The following is a 19,284-nucleotide window of genomic DNA, read 5'->3' on the forward strand; positions in this document are numbered from 1 at the left end:
TAACCCATTTCCAGAGGGCTATTGACAGTTTTTTAATCTAAGCTTGAGCCAAAAGAGGCATAAGGAACTCCGGCAGGATTAGCCGCAGCGGCGGGGGGAGAGCCGCAGAGCCTGCAGGGTGCCCGAAGCAGCTTAAAATCTTAGGTGGGAGAAATGGATGGGGAGGAAGCGTCAGAAAGTGAGAGGGCAGTGAGCGACTGAAATAAAGGTAACGGAGTTAACTCCAAACCGCTCCTGAAAGAGGAACCTTTATTTATCTAACCTAACCGTTTCTAGATAAATGACTTCTCCCCTTGTGAAGCCTGCAAGTCACCGCGACGGCACGAAAGAAAAGGGGGCGTGGAAGCGCTGAGGTGAGTGTGGGGATGCCGCTTGTCCGTCGCCCAGGATAAAGCCGCGCGTTCGCGTGGAAATGAAGAGCGTGGGGAGGTGGCCGATGCCCGGATCGTCTCCTGGCCATCCTTGGCTTCCCGCAGGCCTGCCCGGGAGCTGCGGGGTGTGGGGTCATCCTCCTCGATCGGCCGTAGCCCCGCGGCTTTAGTTTCATATTGCCCGGTGGCTGCTATCAGGTTCTGCTGATCAAAGTCTCTCTGAGGGCTGTCCTGTGCTCTTTTGTACTTTTTGAAGGGGTTTTTTACGTTTGCTCTTACAACACGGGATTGTGGCTGCTTTTTTTGTTTGTTCCATAGCGTTCAGGCACAAACGGATGTCACCATTAAACGGGTATTTTTACCTCTTGCAGTCACCTGGCTAGTTTATGCCTGGGCACGGGGAGTTGCCCGATGAGGAAGGTTTGTCCACCCTTAACTTGCTGCCTGTTGAGTCTCCGGGTGCAGCCGCCCCCGAGCTCCCTGGCACCGGCTGTAAGAAGCCGTGGGGGGAGGATGGGGCTGGTTATTCTTGGCACTTACTGCAAAATGCTTTGGGCTCCCGCCTGCCGCCTCCGAGATGGCCGTAGGTGCGAGTCCGAGGGCCCGGACACGGAGAGGGGCCCTGGCTGAACCCCCACGTTTCCCTTTCCCCCTCGCTTCTCCCGCTTAGGATGCGGTGCCCTCTGCTAACGCGCTCGCGACGAGGCTCTTGGCCGGCCCCAGGGCCGCCTTGCCCTGGTGCTGCATGTAGATAAGCCTGCCTGTGCAGATTCGTCTGATACAGGGCTTGACTTTGTAGGCTGAAATTAGCAGGGATAAAGTCCTCGAATGTACTCGTGTTACGTAGGAACTCTGGAGGGAATTCATAAAATCCGATGAGAACAATCGCATTTGCTCTGATGCAAGCTGCCTCCAGAACAAGTCCCCTTTGTTTTGCTGCCTGCGGGCAGGGCCCTGGGTGCAGGCAGGGAGCTGCCTGCCCAGCAGCGCCGCAAGCTCGGGTCTAGACCTGGCCTTAGGCCAGCACGGTGCCAGCGCCCGGAGCGGCTGGGCGTGCGTATGGAATGATAACGCCCCGGGCAGAGGCTGCAGGGAGGCCGGGGGACGGACCTGGCCCTGGCCTGCGCTGCTGAAATCCCTTTGCCGCTGTTGTCCCGGGATTAGCGGGGGCTGCGAAGCCGCAGGAAGGTGGTTGGGAGCTTCCCGGGCCTGCAGCGGTGGGAGGGGGCGCGGGGACAGAGCTGGCCTGTTTTATTAGTTCCTTTAAAAGCTGCAAGAGCAAAATGTCAGGAGAAAAAAAAATCTCCCTCGCCTCCATGTTGATTAAACCGCGGCATCCTGGCCCAGACTGCGTCCTCAAGGGTTAAGGAGGGGGCCACCCAGATGGCAAGTCAAATGACATATTATCTTGCCAAGTTCAAGAGCAGGTTTGTTTTCCTTCCATGCTGTTCTGCACAAATCCCTCCGAGCAATTCCTTGTGTTTGTGGAAAGGCAATTGCATAACTGCCAGCTTGGGACGCGCCGGGGTGGGAGCGGGGCTCCCCGGGCGCCCATCACCCCTGCGCCTGGGCTCCTTGGGCAGCAGGACTGGGAGGAGCGGGTCTCGGGGGTGTCTAAGTCGCGGGGGGACGGAGGCTCCCTGCCTCTCGGCATGGCGAAGGACGGAGCGACCGGATAATGGGAGAGCAGCAGCCGGGCTGGGGAAGAGACTGGAGGGCTTTTCTGTCCCCGGTTTGGCTCCGCCGGCGCGGGGCCGCTGCTGGCAGGCGGCACCAGGCTGACCTCGGAGGCAGATGCTCTGGAGACGGCCCGGCTGGCAGCGGGGCGGTGGCGATGCCGCCGCGGCAGCAGCAGGTACTGGGGAGAAAACTTCCAGCAAGCTCTGGGGCGTGCGTGCCACGGGAACCGGCGCTTCTGCCCCTGCGGAAAGCGCTTTCCCCTCTGGGGCCGAATCCTGCCCTCGCTGCGCGTGCCCTGAGCACGGCTCTGTTCCTCCCTGGGCAGCGAGCTCCCCGTTGGCGCTGGCTGTGCCGGCAGGAGCACTGGGAAGGGGCTGGCTCTCCCCAGTCCGCCCTGGGGAGCACTGGGCAGAGGCGCCTCCGAGGGGCAGCCCTGCAGCCAGGCGGGCGACAGGGAGCCAGGACACCCCGCTCCCCGGCAGGGTCACCCCGCTCTGGGGTCGCTGCAGCCTCTGCCCCGCGCAGGAGGATGCTGAGCGCACGTCTTCCCTTCCGCACGGCTCCCCTGTGTCTGGTCTCCTCCCCGCCTGCTGCTTCCTGATGCTCGGAGAGGAGCCACCTTTTCCCGCCAGCCTGGCCCCGGCACGGCCATCGCCCGGCACGGCTGCAGCGTGCTGGGCCTGACCCTGCGCCGGGGGCTTTGCAGGGACTGGGGGAGCGGCAGCGCGTGGTCCAACCCGGCTGGGCCCGGGCACCCCCAGCCCTGCTTCTCCACAGCCTCCCTTGCGATGCTGCGCCGGCCCGGGGCTCGCAGGGAGCTCGCCTTATGTAAATAGGTCATTTCTAGCCCAAAACTGGGGCGGCTGCCGGGAATCGCCACGGGTCAGCTGGCTGGAGATGAAACGCATTCCTGTGGCCGGCGCCGGTTTCTCCGGTGAATTGAGCTCTGCTTTGATGGCAGGGCGCTGGGGAGCGGGGCGGGGGCCGAGCGGGTGTCCGCGGGGAGGCGAGCGGAGGTCCTGCCAGCGCTGGCCCCATGCGTGGTGTTGGGGCTGGCAGCGGGGAAGGAGCCCACTGGCTTGCCCCAGTGGCCAGGGTGTTTTGGGAGGTGGCCGCCCCGGCATTGGGGCTGGGCAGAGCAAGAAGAGGCAAGGGACAGCCCATGGTCCCCCTGGAGGAGAGGACACCTCCGTCCCCGCACCATCCCCATCCTTGGCTGCTGCCTCTTGAATAGCTGCTGGATTTCTTCCCCTGGGCTGGGTCCCCGCCAGCAGGGAGGGACGCACAAATGGCTTTTGTGGAGCAAGAGCAAAATATTTCCTCGTGGCCAGGCAGCGGCATCCCCGCAGGGCAGCGGCACGACATGGCTGTGACCCCTGCCCAAGGGAGAGCGGTGCTCCGCTCACCCCGCGGCCCGGGGGCTGCAAAGCGCTCGGGCCCCACCGAGGCGCAGGGGACGTCCCGCTGCCCCGAGCCTTGCTGGGGACACGGTGACACCCAGTGCGTGGGGGAAAGGGGCACCCTGGGCCCTCACGGCTCCGTGGCACCCACTGCCCCGGGGATGGCAGGCGCTGCGTGTGGCTGAGCAGCTCTGCCTCCGCTGTTTCTAAGGGTGGGGGGTTCAAGTTTGTGTAACTGGGCACTAATAAAACTGGTTTTAAGCCATTTCTACAGCGATGCCATAGCGGGGCTGGGGGCGAGCGTCCGTCTGTCCATCCCTGGTGCAGGGCGCCGAGGGCCCCATGCTGCCGCTTGGCCAGCTGCAGCGGTGCCCCAGCCTGCAGCCACGCAGGGCAGAGCAGGGGGGAGCGGGAACAGTTTGTGTCCCCGGCTGGGAGCCGCCGGGGGCGAAGCCGCCTTCCCTGAATTGTATGGAAATGAGGGTTGGCTGAGGGGCCTCCGCAGCCGCCTCTCGCCCGGCCTTTGCTCGCTCGCAGCCTTCGCTCACTCGCAGCCCGGGGCTCGGCCGCCTGCGTGAGCGCAGAGCAAACGCCAGCGGGGTGCCCGGTGCCAGCCCCCGCCGCGCCGAGCACCCCGCTCCTCCAGCGGGGACCCCGTCCCGGCTCCCCTCGCCTGCTGCGCCCACCCCCTGCCCAGGGCTCTCCCTCAGGGGAGGGGTGCGAGCAGGGACGCTGTCCCTGGCCCCCCGCCCCGTGGGCAGCGTGGGTGCAAAGGGCGATGCCGGGAGGCAGCCTCACGCAGACTGGCGTCCGCCACGCTGGGCTGCCGGCTCCGGATGGGGCCACGGGTGCTGTCCTCTTTTCTTCCCTGGGTTCGCACCACAGCAATGTCCCCAGCGGCTGAGCCGTGGCGGGCTGCGCTGGCCCCACAGGGTCTTTTCAATCTCGCTTTGAAAGGGGAGCAGGGGAGCTCCTCCAGCCCGCGGGGCCGGGGTCTGCCACCGCACCCCAGCCAACCCCTCGCTTCGCAGCTCTTCCCCGGCCTGCACATGTGCAACGGGGAAAGGATGCGAGCAGGGTGATGCTGGGCAGCGCAGCGCTGGCTTGGTCAGAGGCAGGAACCCGCAGCCTGTCTCCTTCGCCCTGGCAGCTGCGTGGCGGGAAGGATGGTGTGGGGAGCGCGGTGCTGCACCCTGCGCTCTCGCTACCGGGCACTTTACCCCGGGGAACCCCCCCTTCTCTCACCATGCAAACGCCTTCTGCCTGCACCCGGGTTTTACACCGCAGGGGAGGCGCTTGGCTGCTGCGCTGATGGCAGAAAAAGCAGTATTCCCCTGAAACGGCCATTCCCACAACGCAGCTTTGCAGCCTGCAGAGCTGCCTCGGCAGGGGAGAGCCGGGCAGGGGCCGTCCTGCGGCTGCCGGCCGTGCCAGCAGGCAGAGCACACGGGCCGGCGAGGGGCTCGCCAGGTCGGGCTGGGAGCGGAGAGCCTAGCGAAGAACAGGGCACCGCTGCGCGAAGGCAAAGAGCTTGTTCTCCCGGAGCGGAGCTGCAGCGCAGGCCGGGCTGCGTGTTGCTCCCCTTGCAACCTGCAGCGCCTTGATCCTTCCCGCAGCATCCCCTCGGTCCCCCCGCCGCCATGCCTCAACTCGCCTGACCTTCTGTCTTCTTCGTTTCCAGGAAGGGCGGCTGTTGGCAGCGGCCGGCCGCTCCTTCCTCCCGGCCGCAGCAGGGGCCTGGGCCCCCGCCAGCCCCGCTTCGGGCTTTGTGCAGCGGGTTGCGCAAGGAGCCCTGCGGACGCCCCGACCCCGCGCGTCCCAGAGCCACCCACCGCCCCGACGGCTTTGGCTCCGTCGTGCTTCGGGCTCTGCGGGGGAGCGGCCGCTGCCAGGGCAGCCCCTCGCTGGGGTTTTTGGGCTCGGCACAGGGCGCTGTGTCCCGGCGAGAGGCGGCAGCGAGGTTTGCTCCTGCCTGGCAGAGCTGCTGGCAGGCAGTGCCGCTTTTGGGGCTTCTCGCGTAAGGGAGCAGAGGGATCTGTAGGGGTGAGATCCCCCGTAAGCGATGGCAGGGCGGGCGCTGCGCCGGCTGGGTACGGGGCTGCACGCCCAGCCGCCGCAGCTGGCTCAGGGCTGGGCGCGTGGCGCGGGGCGCAGAGCTGCCCAAACCCGTCCCTGCCTCCCGCGCGTGTGCCCAGCTCCGCATCTTGCTCGGGAGCAGGGACGTGCATGCGTCCTGAGCGCCAGCCGCCCTGGCACAGCCGCCCAACCCTTGGGCCAGCGGGCAGAGCGCAGCCCCCAGCCTCGCACAGCTCGCCCTCCTGCTCCGCTGCAGAGGTGCCTCTGGTCCACGGCTGCCCTGGCAGCTCTTCCACCTGCAAACCCCCTTCCCGAGAGGAGGCGGCCGGACCAGCTCCCAGCAGAGCCGCGGGAGCTGCTGGCAGCATCCCTGGAGCAGGCGAGGGCACGTGGCGCTGCGGCGGAGGGGCTGGGGCCATCCCACCCTGCCCCTTGTGCCCTGAGATCGCAGGAGCCAGGCAGGGCCGCCCCTTCTGCCTGCAGCGCAGGCAGGGTGCCATCCCCTCCCCGGGTGGCCCTGCTCCCCTCAGCAGGGTGGCCAGGGCCAATGCTGGCGGGGGGGTCCCATCTACAGCCTTTTAATCAAGTTTTCCAGCAGGGAGAGCTGCCAGAACATTGGGAAACAGGGGCATGCCCAAGACACATCCCGGTGCCCCCCCATCCCGCTCCCAGACACCCCCAGTCCCTGTGGGACACGCTGGCAGTGCCGTCCCCGGAGCCACGGGCCTGCAGCACCTCCCACCCCGTATGACTTTTTGCCCAGAGAGGGCTGGCAAGAGTACGGTAATATTTGTATACCTAAAAGTAGAACGATTGATCCCGCTGCTGTTTTGCAATGTGTTGACAACCAGGCGGTGCAGAATTGTATAAGTGTACACGGAGCTGGCAAGTTTGTGTTTCAATCATATGAGTGCTGTTGTGCAACGCTTCCCCTCCGCGGCCCCGGCGGAAAGCGGGCGCGCGGGGGCTGCCGGTGCCGCGGCAGAGGCTGCCGTGCGTGCGCCGAGCCCGCCAAGCGCTTGCGGTGATCCCGGTCCCCACGGCTCTGAGGGCAACGGATGCAAGCGTTATTATCTCAGGTCTCAAGTTCGGCTTTCAAAGTCACCCACAAATGACGCAGCGGGATCCTTGCTCGTTGCCCCTCCCTGTCCAAGATAAATCACCCAGTGCTCGCAATTCGGAGCCAGTTCCTCAGGCGCAGGAATCCGTCCTGGGCTCCCAATGCCCTCGGAGGCTCTTTGCCGCCGGTGCACGGCACCCGGGTGCAGGAGGGTTTGCAGGAGCCCTTGCAGAGGAAAGCCAGGCCCCTTCGTGGCCGCCGGCCGGCCGAGCCAGCAGGCTGTGCCGAGCAGAGGGAGAGGCCGGGGTGCCACCGCCGTGCCTGTGGGAGGTAGGTGCCTTCATCCCCCTCGGCTGCCTTCGCCTCCCGGCACAGCCTGTGCTGCTGACTTCATGGAAATACAGCGCCGTTATCCCAGCGCAAACAGGAGCTGGGCTCACGCCAGGGAGCGGCCAGGGCTCACCTGGAGCGGGGACGTGGCTGCGAGCGGAGCCCGAGGCAGGGCGAACACCGCGGCCGGAGCCGGGACGGGCTGCGGTGCTGCGGCAGGGGACGGGCAGGCGGTGGGGATCCTGGTCTGCAGGATCCGGGTAATACCAGGAGTAACAGCCCCCCAGGTGGGAAGGTTTGCCCCCGCAGCGCTGCTCCCCGGCTGCTCGCTCCCTGCCCACCATCACGCCGTGCCCCCACCGGGCGCCTGGAAAGGACCACGTCCAGGCGCGAAGCCCAGGCCCCGAAAGGCTCCTGAGGGATCCGGCCCCAGCTGCGTCTCACAGCTCCCACTCAAAGCGCCCCGTCACCTTTCCAGCCTGAACGTGCCCGGCCTCAGCTCACCGCGGCGATTCCCGGTACGCCGCCGGCAGCAGGGCAGCCTAGGCAGCCGCTCGCTCCTGGTCCATCCTCCATCCTCACCGCCGTAACCAGGCTCAGCCTGAGTTACCTCACCGGCAGTGCTGGGAGAACTGGGGGCCGGGGGGCTGCGCTGGGAGCGGGCAGGGGGCCGTGGCAGCCGCCAGCCTGGCTTTTCTTGTACAGCCACCGGCCGGATTTGGTTGTTGGTGGTTTCTGGATGAATGAAACTCCCCCGTCGCTGGGATGGGGGGCGGTCTGGGGACCGGTTCCACCTCTGCATCCCTTCATCCCCGCATCCCAGCGGGATGCAGGGGAGGGCAGGACCGGAGCGGGGCATCTCTGTGGTGGGCTCGGCTGCAGGAGCATGCGTAGCCGTCCCGCTGGGATGCCACAGCCCGAGCCCCCTGCCTCGCTGCCACGGCCCCGTGCCGGGCCCTCGGTGCTGTGAAAACCCCTCCTGCCCCTCGGGCAGCCCGGGCTGGGGCGGAGGGAGGGGGCCAAGGGCTGCGGGGCTGCCCCCCGCCTCCCGGGGCAGCGGCAGGGCTCGGGCCCGGCCGGGGCAGGGGGCCTCGGGGGGGAGCAGGGGCTTGGGCTGCCTGGGGCGGTGGCCCAAAGGGCAACAAGGCGCGGGGGTGCGGGGGGCCGCGTCCCCTCGGAGGGCGGCTGGCCCGGCGGCCGGTGCCCCGCGTCCCCACGGGCCGCTCGCCAGGGCACCGCGCCCGGTGCGCAGGGGGCGGAGGGGCCCTCCCGGGGCGAAGCCCCCCGTGCGCCGGCAGCCGAGCGCGGGGCCGGGGCGGGGACCCCGGGCTGGGACCCCCCGGGCTGGGATCCCCGGGCTGGGACCCCGGGGCGGGGACCCCCGGGGCGGGGGCTCCGGGGCTGGGACCTGCGGGGCTGGGACCCGCGGGGCTGGGACCCCCCGGGGCGGGGACCCCCCGGGCGGGGACCCTCCGGGCTGGGACCCCCCGGGCGGGGACCCCCGGGGCGGGGGCTCCGGGCGGGGCGGGGCGCTGCGCGAGCCGCTGCTGCCCCCTGCCGCGCGGCCGCCGGGGCGGGGGGCGGGGCGCAGCGGGCGGCGGGGCGGGGCCGCGCAGCCGGGACGGCCGGAGGCGGCGGGCGCGGCGCCGCCGCGCCGCCAGGGGGCGGTACGGGGCGGGGCGGGGCGGGGCGGTGACGTCCCGCGGCGGGGCGGGGCGTGGCGGGCCGGGCCGGGCCGCGGCGGTCGCAGGTACCGGTACCGCCGCCGCCGCCATGTACCGGGCCCTGTACAGCTTCCGCTCGGCCGAGCCCAACTCCCTGCCCTTCGCCGCCGGGGAGACGTTCCTGCTGCTGGAGCGCAGCAACCAGCACTGGTGGCTCGTCACCCGCGCCGGCTCCGGCGAGACGGGCTACGCGCCGGCCTCCTACCTCCAGCGGCTGCAGGTGGGCCGGGCCGGGCCGGGCCGGGCCGGCGGGCGGGCGGCGGGGGCTGGGCCCGGGAGGGTGCGGGCTGGCCGGGCTGTGCAGGGCTGGGGGCCCGGGCACCTCTCCGCGCCGCCCCCTCACGGGCGGGCAGCGGGGCTTTGCTGCTGAAGGCCGGCCGCGGCCCGGGTGTGCGCCGGGGCGAGCGGCGGGGCAGCAGCGGGGCCCGGGGGCTGCCGTGGCTGCCGGCGGCCCCTGCCCCGGCGCTTCGGGGGCCGCTGGCCGGGAGGAGCGGGGAGCGCGGTCCTTGGGGACGCGGTTACCCGCTGCTGGGGCGCGCGGGCGCCGTTCGGGACGGAGCCCTCTTCTGTGGGGGCCGTGTTTGGAGGGCGAGGTGCGGGGAGCACCGGCTCCGCGGGGCGGGGGCAAAGCGACAGCTCGGCAGCCCCAGCCGGAGAGAGGGGCTGGGCGAGGGCCTGCCGGGCTCCCGCTCGCAGGTGCGGGGCTGCCGCAGGAGTGCGGGAGTGAGACAGAAAAAGGGCTCGGTGGTGGCCCGGGGAGGCGGTGAGGGGCTCACGGGGTGGGTGGCTCGGTAGCCCGGGAGTCCGCCGACCGGCAGCCCCGGTTGGCGTCGGCGGGCAGCGCTGGGGTGGCCGTCTCCGCGCTGGCTGTTCCGCCGCGGGGGTCTCTGCCCGCGCAGCACCCCAGCACCGTGAGGGCGGCGAGGGGTGCTCGTCCTCCTCCTGCCACCGACACACCGTGACACCGACAGCAGACCCGTACCGTCCTGGGGGCCGGTAACGACCCGCGCTGGCGGTAACGACAGCCGAGCCGGCGATGCTGGTCATGACAGAAAGTCCGAGGGGGCCGCTGCGGCCCTAACGGGGGGCAGAGGAGGGAGGGCACCGTTCGGCCCCCGCAGCCGCGGGTGTGAGCCCTGTGCCCACGCAGGCGTCGTGGGAGAGAGGCTGCTCGTGGCTTGTACGGTGCGGGGGGCTGTTTAGTGGAGGCTTCTGAAATGAAAACAGGCCTCTCATAAGGCTAATTCACGTCGGTTTTATCCTCCTGGGCCTGAGGGCATAGCTGTGGGAACCGCATGCTGAAAACTCTTTGCATCGGTGAATGGGTAGCTGCACACAGATGCACGTGAACGTTACAAACGGGCCTTTTAATGTCTGGCTGAAAATGGTGACAAACCCCTTTATTTCAGCGTGCTGCTGACGCTCCTTCAGATGCCATTGAATTTCTGATTAGCAGTAACTCAGCCTGCAAGTAAGTGTGGGTGCGTGCTTTGCAGAACGCTCCAGCGAGACGAGCGTTACCGGGGGAGCCTGTACGCCTCTTAGGGCAGCGCCGGGTCTCCCCGCCGGCTGCTTGGTTCAGGAGCCGGCCTCCCTGCAAGGCTGGGGCCCTTCTGCAGCCGGGCAGAATGGCCTGACAGGAGGGGACATCTTGCCTACCAATAAGCCCTTAAGCTATTTACAGGAGCTATTTAGTTGCAGAGCAAAGACCTTATTAAACTACTAGATTTTAAAACCCCACGGTGGCATAGCTCCAGGCTGCTGCTCAAGAGTTTCCTCTCTGCAGTCCCCTGCTTCATTTGCTTGTGTGGCATGACGTCTTCTCGCTGCCATGGGTGCGGGAGCCTTCTCCCAGGCTGCTTTCTAGAGCAGCCTTCCTGCATCTCTCCACCTCGCTCATACCAGTTTCAAAATCTTCCAGTAAAAGCATTTCTTTGCTGGCTTTACGTTCATTTCTCACGGTATTTTTTGCTACGGCCTTAAGATAGCTTGCAGCCTGCCAGGCTGGCTCCCGACCGTCCATTAGCAATGCAATAATATTAAAGCAGTGTTGCTGGTGACTTTGTGAGCGCCCTCCTCTAGTTCAGATGCAACTTTCCCAAATGCCCTTAGACCTGGTAGCAGGAAGCAGAAGACCCTTCCCTGCATCTGCTCATCTTTTTTTGGCCATTAAGTTTCTGGCAGCAGAACTTGCCCGATGATGCACAAGGCAGCAGGATCTAATTTGCTGCTCTGCAGTTGCAGTAATGCTCTGCGTCTGTGACTTTTGTTCTGCTGTTGCATCCTGCCAGCTCCGAAGAGCTGATTGGAAGTCAAAACCTGCTTTTATTCGTGGGAGAAGGCATCTGCTCGCTGAAGGCTTGCTTGAGACTGTTTGCTGAATGTCTGGGATGAGAGTACAAACAATTTGTCACCCAATTTCGGTTTCATAAGGGCACTGAGACTCATTAGTGACAGTGATCTGGGAGACAATTAATGCTGCCCCAATCACAACAGGGGAAAAAACACAGCTAATGATGAGTGTTAGCGCGCTTAGCAGGGAGAGAGAGTGGCCAACAGGAGTCACCATTGTAAAAGTAAGCCTTGGGCTTCGTTAGCAGTGCAGTCAGGTTCCAGGTGAGCAACGGGTTGCACAGCAGTCGCAGCCAACAGCAGCAAATCTCCCGAAAGCCCCTTGCAGCAGGCGGCGGGGAGGATGCTCACAGGAGAGGCTGGGGCTGCCGTTGCTGCTGCCGTCCGCTGTTAGGAGCATTAGCTTTCTTCCGAGCTCCTCTTGATTTTCTTTTATATTTTTTTTTGCTTAGCTTTCGCAGGTACGGGAAATTCATGCCTTGGCTTCTCTAGTGGAAAAAATAATTCCCATTTATTATTTAAAGCTTATTCTTGGCTGATGTCTTTGTCGCAAATGCAGCAAAATTTTGTACTGAAATCCTTGTGGCTCAGTGTTGCTATTAAAAGAGGGTTAGTTGTAGGGGGGAAAAAAAAAACCCAACCAACAGATCCTTCTTAATAATGCCTCTAAGAAACAAGCCAGGGCACCAGAAGGTGCAGATGATGTGAAGTTAATTTGGGTCAATTAGAAATGCCCAACTTCAGCTGATATTCCTGCTGGCTTTACTCTTCTGTAGTTCCCTTTTAGCTCTGTTGTGGGTTATTAAGAGTCATTTCAAGTCGAGTGCCATTCTGGGGATGGATACTGAAGCCATCGAGCAGCGAGAGGGAAGGATCGGACCACGTGCTGCTGAACGGGGGCAGCTTGCGAACCGCAAGCAGAGCGAGCTGTTTGCTGAAACACCGGCCTCGCACGCAGTCGAACCCCGGCTCTGCACACCCACGGTGGAGATCGCGACCGGCGACGCTGGCGGGCACGGCGGTAGCGAGCGAAGCTGTAACGAACTCGGGGGCTGACAGGTGCTGAGACAAGTGAAAACGCGTACCCAGCGCTGCGCCGGCCGGTGACAGCACATAGGATAATTGCCTCCAGCTACTGACGGAGCAAGAGACATGCTAATATCTAATGCCGGGCAAATGCTGCTGCAGCGAAGCTGTCGGCATGAGTGCCGTGGCTTCTGATTGAATGGAAGGGTGCCCGTCGGCACGAGGTTGGTCTTTTATCTCCGACTGTGTGCTGATGCTTAAGCAATGTACGAGTGGCAGAAAAATGTGGAGGTTAAATCGGAGCTTAGGGTGTGCTCTGGAGCCAGTCGCTGCAGAAGGCAGGCCTTTCAAAGCTTTATATGGAGCAGCAGAAGATTCAATTTAGAAAGCTTCCTTAGGAGCAGGAGGTTCACTCGGTGTCAGGAAGGGACAAATGCTGAGGCTAGCAAGTAATAAGGGTCCTTCCTTTGGGTTAAATAGCCCCTGTGTTGCTATCGTTATGAGGGGACGTGTAATTTCCGAACAGGAGTCTGGAGTCATTCCAGGTTTGGCTGAAGGCTTCAGGCTGCACCACAGCAGCACAAGGAGTGCGAAGCGAGCTGCTGTCCTTGAGGATGCCAAACTACGGGTGACGCTTGGCCTGCTAGGAAGGCTTATTGCCCTGCTCCCGGCAGGGCAGGGAGCAGGGCAGGGGCTGGCCCCAGCGGTCGGCTGCTGGCCGTGGGACCCACGTACGGGAGCAGCAGCCTGCTTCGGCCCTCGTCTGACCTGGGCTGTATTCCCCATCAATGGAAGTGTTAATATTCCACACCGAGGAGGGGAATGGCAGCTGTAAAATGCTGCATTGGTAAATGTCAGGGGTGCAAAAATAAGTGCTAAGTTGCAGGGGGATGTTTCCTGGTGAAGTGGGAATGGTTTAGCATGCTGGCTGCTGCAGATCAGCTGCTCAGCTGTATTAAGCTGTTAGGAAAGAGCTTTGAAATTACTGTTAAGAGCCTATTCAAAATTACTTGATATATATTTGGAATAACTGAAAAATTGTTTGCAGTGTGCGTTTAGATTCTCTGCTCAGCTGGGGCCTTCTCTGGTCAGTCACACTTTCATGTGGTACCTCTGGAGGAGCGAGAAGGGGGCTGTCTGGGTGTGAAGGTGCTTATGCTGGTGGCCAAGAAGCTTTGGAACCTCTGGTGAGAAAATGGACCCAGCCGAGAGTGTAACAAGCATTTGGAGGATGCCTTGGATTGCTATTTGCTGTATCTTTTTCTACAAGAATAAACAGGCATGTGATAAAAATAAGTGACTGCTTTGTGCAGCCTAGCAACAACTTAAAATTCTCCTGCAGCATGAGCAAGTGCACAGCGGCAGAGTACAGGTAGTCCCGGCCGGGCAGGCGCAGGAACGGTGTTTCACCTCCCAAGCCACAAAGAGAAGAGAGGTTTCTGCAAAGGAGTGAATTTTGAGCTCTCTCTGTTTGCAGGAAACCCCTTCGTCCTGGTTCGTGTTGTAGCACTGACGCGGGTTCAGGGTTGGAGCGCGCTGTGCAGAGTGAGGTAGCGCGGGAGCTGCTTTCCTCGCAGACCGGGTCGTCCCAGGCTCGCAGCATGGGTCTGACAGCTCGCGGCCGCTCCTCGAGCCTGGTCCCACATCCTACGCCCGGCCCCGCTGCCCAGCCTTCCCCCGTGCTGCCTCTGCTCTTGTTGGCCCTGCTCTCAATTCATTCAGTTCACCGGCTTGCTGGAAAACTCTCTGTTTCTCATCTGGTTGCTTTTCTGCCAGGATAGCACATGCCTTGGGTTGGTGATGGAGCAGCACGTGTTGAGGCTGGTGCCAGCGTAGGATCGCTGGGGAAGCAGCGAGCTGTGGTAGCTCAGGTACTGTCAGACCTTTCACGCTAGCGTGGAGATGATGATGATGGTTGTGGAACAGGGAGTTGGTTGTACGGTGTCAATCGAGCGATCAGATGTTCTGATAGCAAATCCCCAGTCGCTGGAAACTGAGCTTTGGCAATTGTGCTTTGCTATAAGAGTTTCTCCCTCCATCTACATAAAATCCAGCTTTAAAGGCAGTTGTCCTGACCCCTGGCAGAGTTCCTCTTGCTGCTCCTGAGCAGAAGGTGACAGTCGTGCAGACTGTCGTACAGACCATCTCCTGCACCAGCGCCCGCATCGTTATTTGTCACTGCTGCAGATTTGACGGAGCTTACAATGGGCGTAAGAGCCTAATCGCAATACTCGCACAGCTCCTGAATAAGCGCTTAGACTAAAAATAAAGTTTTATTTTGGAGAATAAGCAGCTGGTAGCACTTTGCAGCCGAGGCTGTTTCTTGACACATACAAGAAACTGAAAGAATGAAGCATTTTTCTTTGGGCTGTTGCAATAACAGAGATGCTATCGTGTCAGAGCTGCTAATGCTTTGAGATGAAGTTTTATTCTTGAGACTAAATTACACAGTCAGGGGAATTATAACCGTTTCTAATTACTGTAGCTAAAGACTTGAAATTTTAGCCAGAAGTTCCACAATCTTTCACAGTTCAGAATGATTAAAGTAGAAATACGCTAATGATCTTTAGCCTCTATTTTTGCTTGGCTGTGAAGACATGTTCTTCTCACTTTTACTCTGATTAAAAATAATTAGGCTTTTTGATATCAGACAAAATTTGCCTCTGTGACCTGGACACCCGTGTAGGACCGCTGTTGGCGGTCTGTGCTTACTGCTGCAGCTGCGTAGTGGCTGAGCGTGGCACTGGTGGGCGCTTGGGTGGTCCCGGCGGGTTTGCTTTGGGCTGGCAGCGTTCAGCCTGCTTGGGGGGTGACCGACACGAAGGCTGTCTTGGTCAGAAGTCAGCAAGGGAGATGTCCGAGAGGCCACGTCCGCTCTTGAGCGATGTGGCTGGGGCTCTGTTTGCCTTGGAGGAAGGGCAAGGTGAGGGGCCAGACGGGAAAGAAGAAATGTGCCATTTTCTTCTAGGCCTCTGGAGAGGCGCTTGCCCAGAGCTGATAGACACAGTCTGGTTTCCAGCTTCCCCGCGGGGTTGCGGTGTCCGCCAGGTCATTTGCACCCCTGCTTTCTAGTGCTGGTCTTGCCGTGAGCATTTCGCTGTGTGGCACAGTACTGGTATCCTGCAATTTTACTGACCAAATTTGTGATTTTTGGGCTGCCTGCTGTATGGTTTTTGAATGCTTTTCATCAGAAGATGGCTAGACTTCCTTCCCTGGTTTACATCTGGAAGATGAGCAACGTCTTGTTGCAAAGGGAAGAACTGCCAGTTTTGGACTAGGAGCACCCATGCAAAATGGCTAGCGAGGTGCTGACCCTGGCGGACAGCAAACGCAGACACCCTTCCTCTCGCCCCATTTGCAAGAGAAAGTCTAGTAATGACTGAGTTGTGCATGTTTATTGAGCAAGGTGCTGCTGTAATTAACACACGGGAATCTGGATTCTGTTCCAATCTGCCACCAGCTCGCTCTGGGACTCCATGCAAGTGGCTTTCTTCACCAGACCTTGCTCCCCTGCCTGTAAGGCAGGATACGGCCAAGAGGCCACACAGGAGGGTTGTGGCTGAGCTGAATTTCTCGCTAATGTTGAAATTTAGTGGATGCAAACTTAAGCCGATCAACAGTGCCGTCAGCCCATGGGAAAGCTGTTGATGGCTGCCTGGCAGCGTAGGTATGTCTCTAAAATAACAGCGCTAGCATCGAGTCAAGCTGGTGGATGTGCTACACAGCAGGTCTGCTGCAAGGTGTCCCACCTGCAGCCGTCGCTGTCTTCTGAGGCTTCAGAAGATCAGGCTTGCTGTCCTCGCCTTGAGCAGGGCAGCAGCAGCGCAGCCTCGGCTGCTCTTTCTGAGCCGAGGGCATTGGCAGATGTCTTCGAGCACAACGTTGGACGTCTCTGGGCTCGCCGAGCTGCACCTGCTCTGTGCTCGTGTTTGTGCACCTCTTCTCACCATCCCACTCTTGTGTTTCCTTCCAGGATTTCCAGCATCCCATCAGATGAACTCTTAGTAGGAAAAAAAAAAAAAAAAACACTGGAGGAGAGATTTTTATTGAAACCAATAAACCAGAAAGTCCATAGAAATTCTTTTTTTTTTTGTGATTGTTGCTCTGTGTGAAGTACAGCGGGAGCAAGACACTGAAGAGCAGGGAGAAGGAATTCATATTGCTTGTCCTTGGAGAAAAATGTGCTGGTGTTAGTGATGATGGGAAAACAACGTGAAGGACTCTCCTTGCAAGAGAAGAGTAACCTCCGTGCTCGGAGCAGGCTGTATGCTAGGAAAGGCTTTGACAAAAGCAAACTCTATCATGGTCACTGGCTGCCCTGAGAAGATCCCTTGCAAGTTCTGGGGCGTATTAATGCCTGTGGGGAAAGTCAAATCCCCCGGTGTAAAATGGGTACTTACATCGGTCTGGCTGAAATACGGAAAACAGATGAACCTGTGTGTTGAGGTCGTTGTTAGGAGAGCTCTGGTTCTGGAACAGAGGCAGCCTCCTCTTTTTCTTCCCTTACTTGTATAGCTCAGATGTACATAAAAAGAAACAGAATTTTTAAGAGCATCCCAGCTTCGCTCCCTCATGAAGGATTTAAACTTTGTCACTCCCAGCCAGGATTATGTATTCAGCATATGAGCTGTCAGTCTGGGCGCTGGAAAAAGGATAAATTCCAGGCGGGGTTTATAAGGGGGGAAGTACAAGCAGCCTTAGTGTGCAACTATAGCACTAGATAGTCCTAGATAGCCCTAGCAAGAAAATTAGACTTCACAGATGCTGACATCCTACGTGGTCAATACTATAGCCAAAATTTTACAAGCCACAGGTTCTAATAGAGGTCTGTGTGCAGAGATTTTTAAATTAAAATGCATGTGCATTGCATTTGTTCCAGAGAGCAGACCTTAAATTGAGGCTTTCTTCTTGGCCGTGGCAGTAACAGTTGGTTCAATTTATTTCGCTGAAGAGGCGCATTTGTGTGCGGGCTGGAAGTGTTTGCTGTTGGACTGGGAGATCGGTCCTGGTTCACAGGCTCTTGCAGACCTGCCCTGGTTTGTCACGTTGGATCTCTTTCTGATGGCTGCCTGCTGCCTTGCTGAGCAGGACGGGGCAGGGCTGCCTGCGCCGGACGGTGCTGGGCGATGTGTAAACGTGGCGGAGGCTGCTGCAGTGCCCCTGGGGAGAGGTGCTGGTCCGGCTGGGCTGGCGATGCGCTGCTGCTCGGGCTTGCTGTTGCTGCCTTTGTTGAGGCTGTGCCTGCAGACTGCTGCGCTGATGGACGCTAACCTCTGACGGGGAACAAGTCCCATCTCCAGGGCTGGCCGGGTGAGGGGAGGTGACAAAGCTGTGTCACAAGGCCCAGGAGAAATAACTGAGCTTGCTGCTGGGGCCGCTCCTGAGCGCTCCTGCTAATGGGGCGCAAGAACTGGTTTGGTCCCTGCGCTGCGGCAGAGAGCCGGCCCTGTGGGAGGACCCCCGTTGGTGCTTTCTCCGCGAGTTGGCATCTGGAGCTGCAGAATGCTTGTTGTATTTACAGAAAAAGTCTTATTTGAAATGACAGTCTGTTTAGGTCCACTGGAAATTCTTTCTGTGGACCCTGGCCACCCTCGTTGCCTCTGGTCTTGAGTTGCAACAGGAATTGTGGTGGGTCCTGGTCCTGCTTCTGGAGGAGCATCGCTTTGCTTTGCTGGCCGGTGGCTCACAAAGTTTTGACCTTTACTTGTCAAGCCTAATTTGTCTTGATTTTTATCACATAGCAAAACCTTTGATTTAGGAAAAAAAAAAAAAGAAAAAAAAAAAGTTGTGAAGCTTGTCATGTGAGAAGTGGAACAGAGGACACGATTCATGACTGCATCTGTTTGTCTCCATGCCCCTTCGCCCCCCATCGCTTTCTTGCCACGGGGATGTTGAGCACAATTCTGGGCAAAGCTCTGCTGACGCTCAGGGAGAAGTAGAGTGGTCCCAAAGACAAGGCCCGCTGCTGCAGGAGAGGAGCATTAGCTTCACTTCAGCTCTCCGTGCTCACGCCCTGCGATGCAGAGCTCACTTGGCAGAGCTGCTTGCTTCCCTTGCAAGGGAACAAAGTACTAATCCTCGTCCTCTTTTAACATAACGCTTAAGCAAGAAGGGAAGTAAAATTTTGGCAGTGTGGGCTTTTTAGAATGAGGTGGGAAGTTCACGGGTTTGTTTTTCCTGGTTGTTTGCCTGTTGAAGCTGTTTAGGCGAAGTTGTCACTCCCTTCCTCCTCGGGAGCTGCTTACTTCTTGATGACCAAGTTGTGAAGCCCGTGTCCTTCCTCCTGTCCGTCTGGTACAGCTGAAGGGGCAGCGTCACCCAGCTGTGAGCGTGGCGAGCCCGTTCCTCAGGCTCAGACTGCCTCTTGTGCTAGCGAGATGTGCTTCGAATAGGTGTCTGTCCGTGCCGTCCTGCTGACGGGGTCCCACCTACACCGCTTCGTCCCCCCTTTCCTCCTCAGGCTGGGCTGGTGTGCGCGAAGGCGGTCTGGCAGACGGCGCTTTTCATGCCTGTGATCTGGAAATGCCAGCATAGGCTGATGTTTTAGTTTGTTCAGCTACTCAAGAGGTTCAATTTAAAAAAAAAAAAAAAATCAAGCTGTTGGATTATGCACACTAGATAATTCCAGGCTGTGGATCGCTTCTTGCTAAATCATTGGTTCGAGGTTCAGATTAGGTCTCTTCTAAGTAATAGCTATTAATTATTTCTTGGTTTTTTTCTAGTACAAGTGGGGACGGTGTCTTGTAGTATGGAAACCCGAGGGCAGGCCCCAGCTCCAAACCTTCTATTATATTGAATAAAAACAAAGGGATGAGGGAGAAGATGAGGCAAGAGCTGCAAAAACAGACACTTGCCCACGAGGAGGAGGGGATCACCTGGAAGCTGGGATGATGTCTTGGTGAAAAGGTCTCAAATTCTCGTTCATGGGGTCTGTGCGTGGGGTGACACATCCACAGCTGCTCCTGCGGTGGGGTTACCTCCCGCTGTTCCTGCTGCCTGCTCCAGCTCCGCTGCCGTCGAGCTCCTCTGCCCGTCCTGCCAGCGACGGCTCAGCATCCGAGTTGCGTCCTCCTCCTCTGGAGGTGGGAAGAAAACCCTGGTGAACCATGCAGGTGACTTTCACCCGCTCGCACGTGGAAGATGGAGATGGTGGTGGACAGGTTTTCACGGTGGAGGGCTGTCAGTTGAGCCTAGCATGGTGTCTGTGTGCTGCAGTGGTTGTGCAGAGAACTGTGGTAGCTCCTGTAAAAACCAGATGGCTGCCT

At 60.4% G+C, this 19,284-nt stretch overlaps 1 protein-coding gene across 6 annotated transcripts in view; it reads left to right on the forward strand.

The window, feature by feature from the left end:
• Positions 1-159: 159 nt before the first annotated feature.
• The window catches only part of NCKIPSD (NCK interacting protein with SH3 domain), a 61,628-nt gene continuing 42,503 nt past the window's right edge, over positions 160-19,284 (forward strand). For 2 of the 6 annotated variants that reach the window (XM_082322744.1, XM_082322745.1), the window contains exon 1: positions 8,651-8,861. In XM_082322744.1, coding sequence (XP_082178870.1) covers positions 8,691-8,861 — 171 coding nt within the window. In that variant the 5' untranslated portion in view covers positions 8,651-8,690. Of the gene's footprint in view, positions 354-8,650; positions 8,862-10,050; positions 10,113-11,769; positions 12,244-19,284 lie in introns of those variants that run through there. The other 4 variants (XM_082322746.1, XM_082322747.1, XM_082322748.1 and 1 more) reach the window with 4 other exon arrangements.

This window comes from Platalea leucorodia (genome assembly GCF_965183815.1).
Source record: "Platalea leucorodia genome assembly, chromosome: 9".
Classification (NCBI taxonomy): Eukaryota; Metazoa; Chordata; class Aves; order Pelecaniformes; family Threskiornithidae; genus Platalea; species Platalea leucorodia.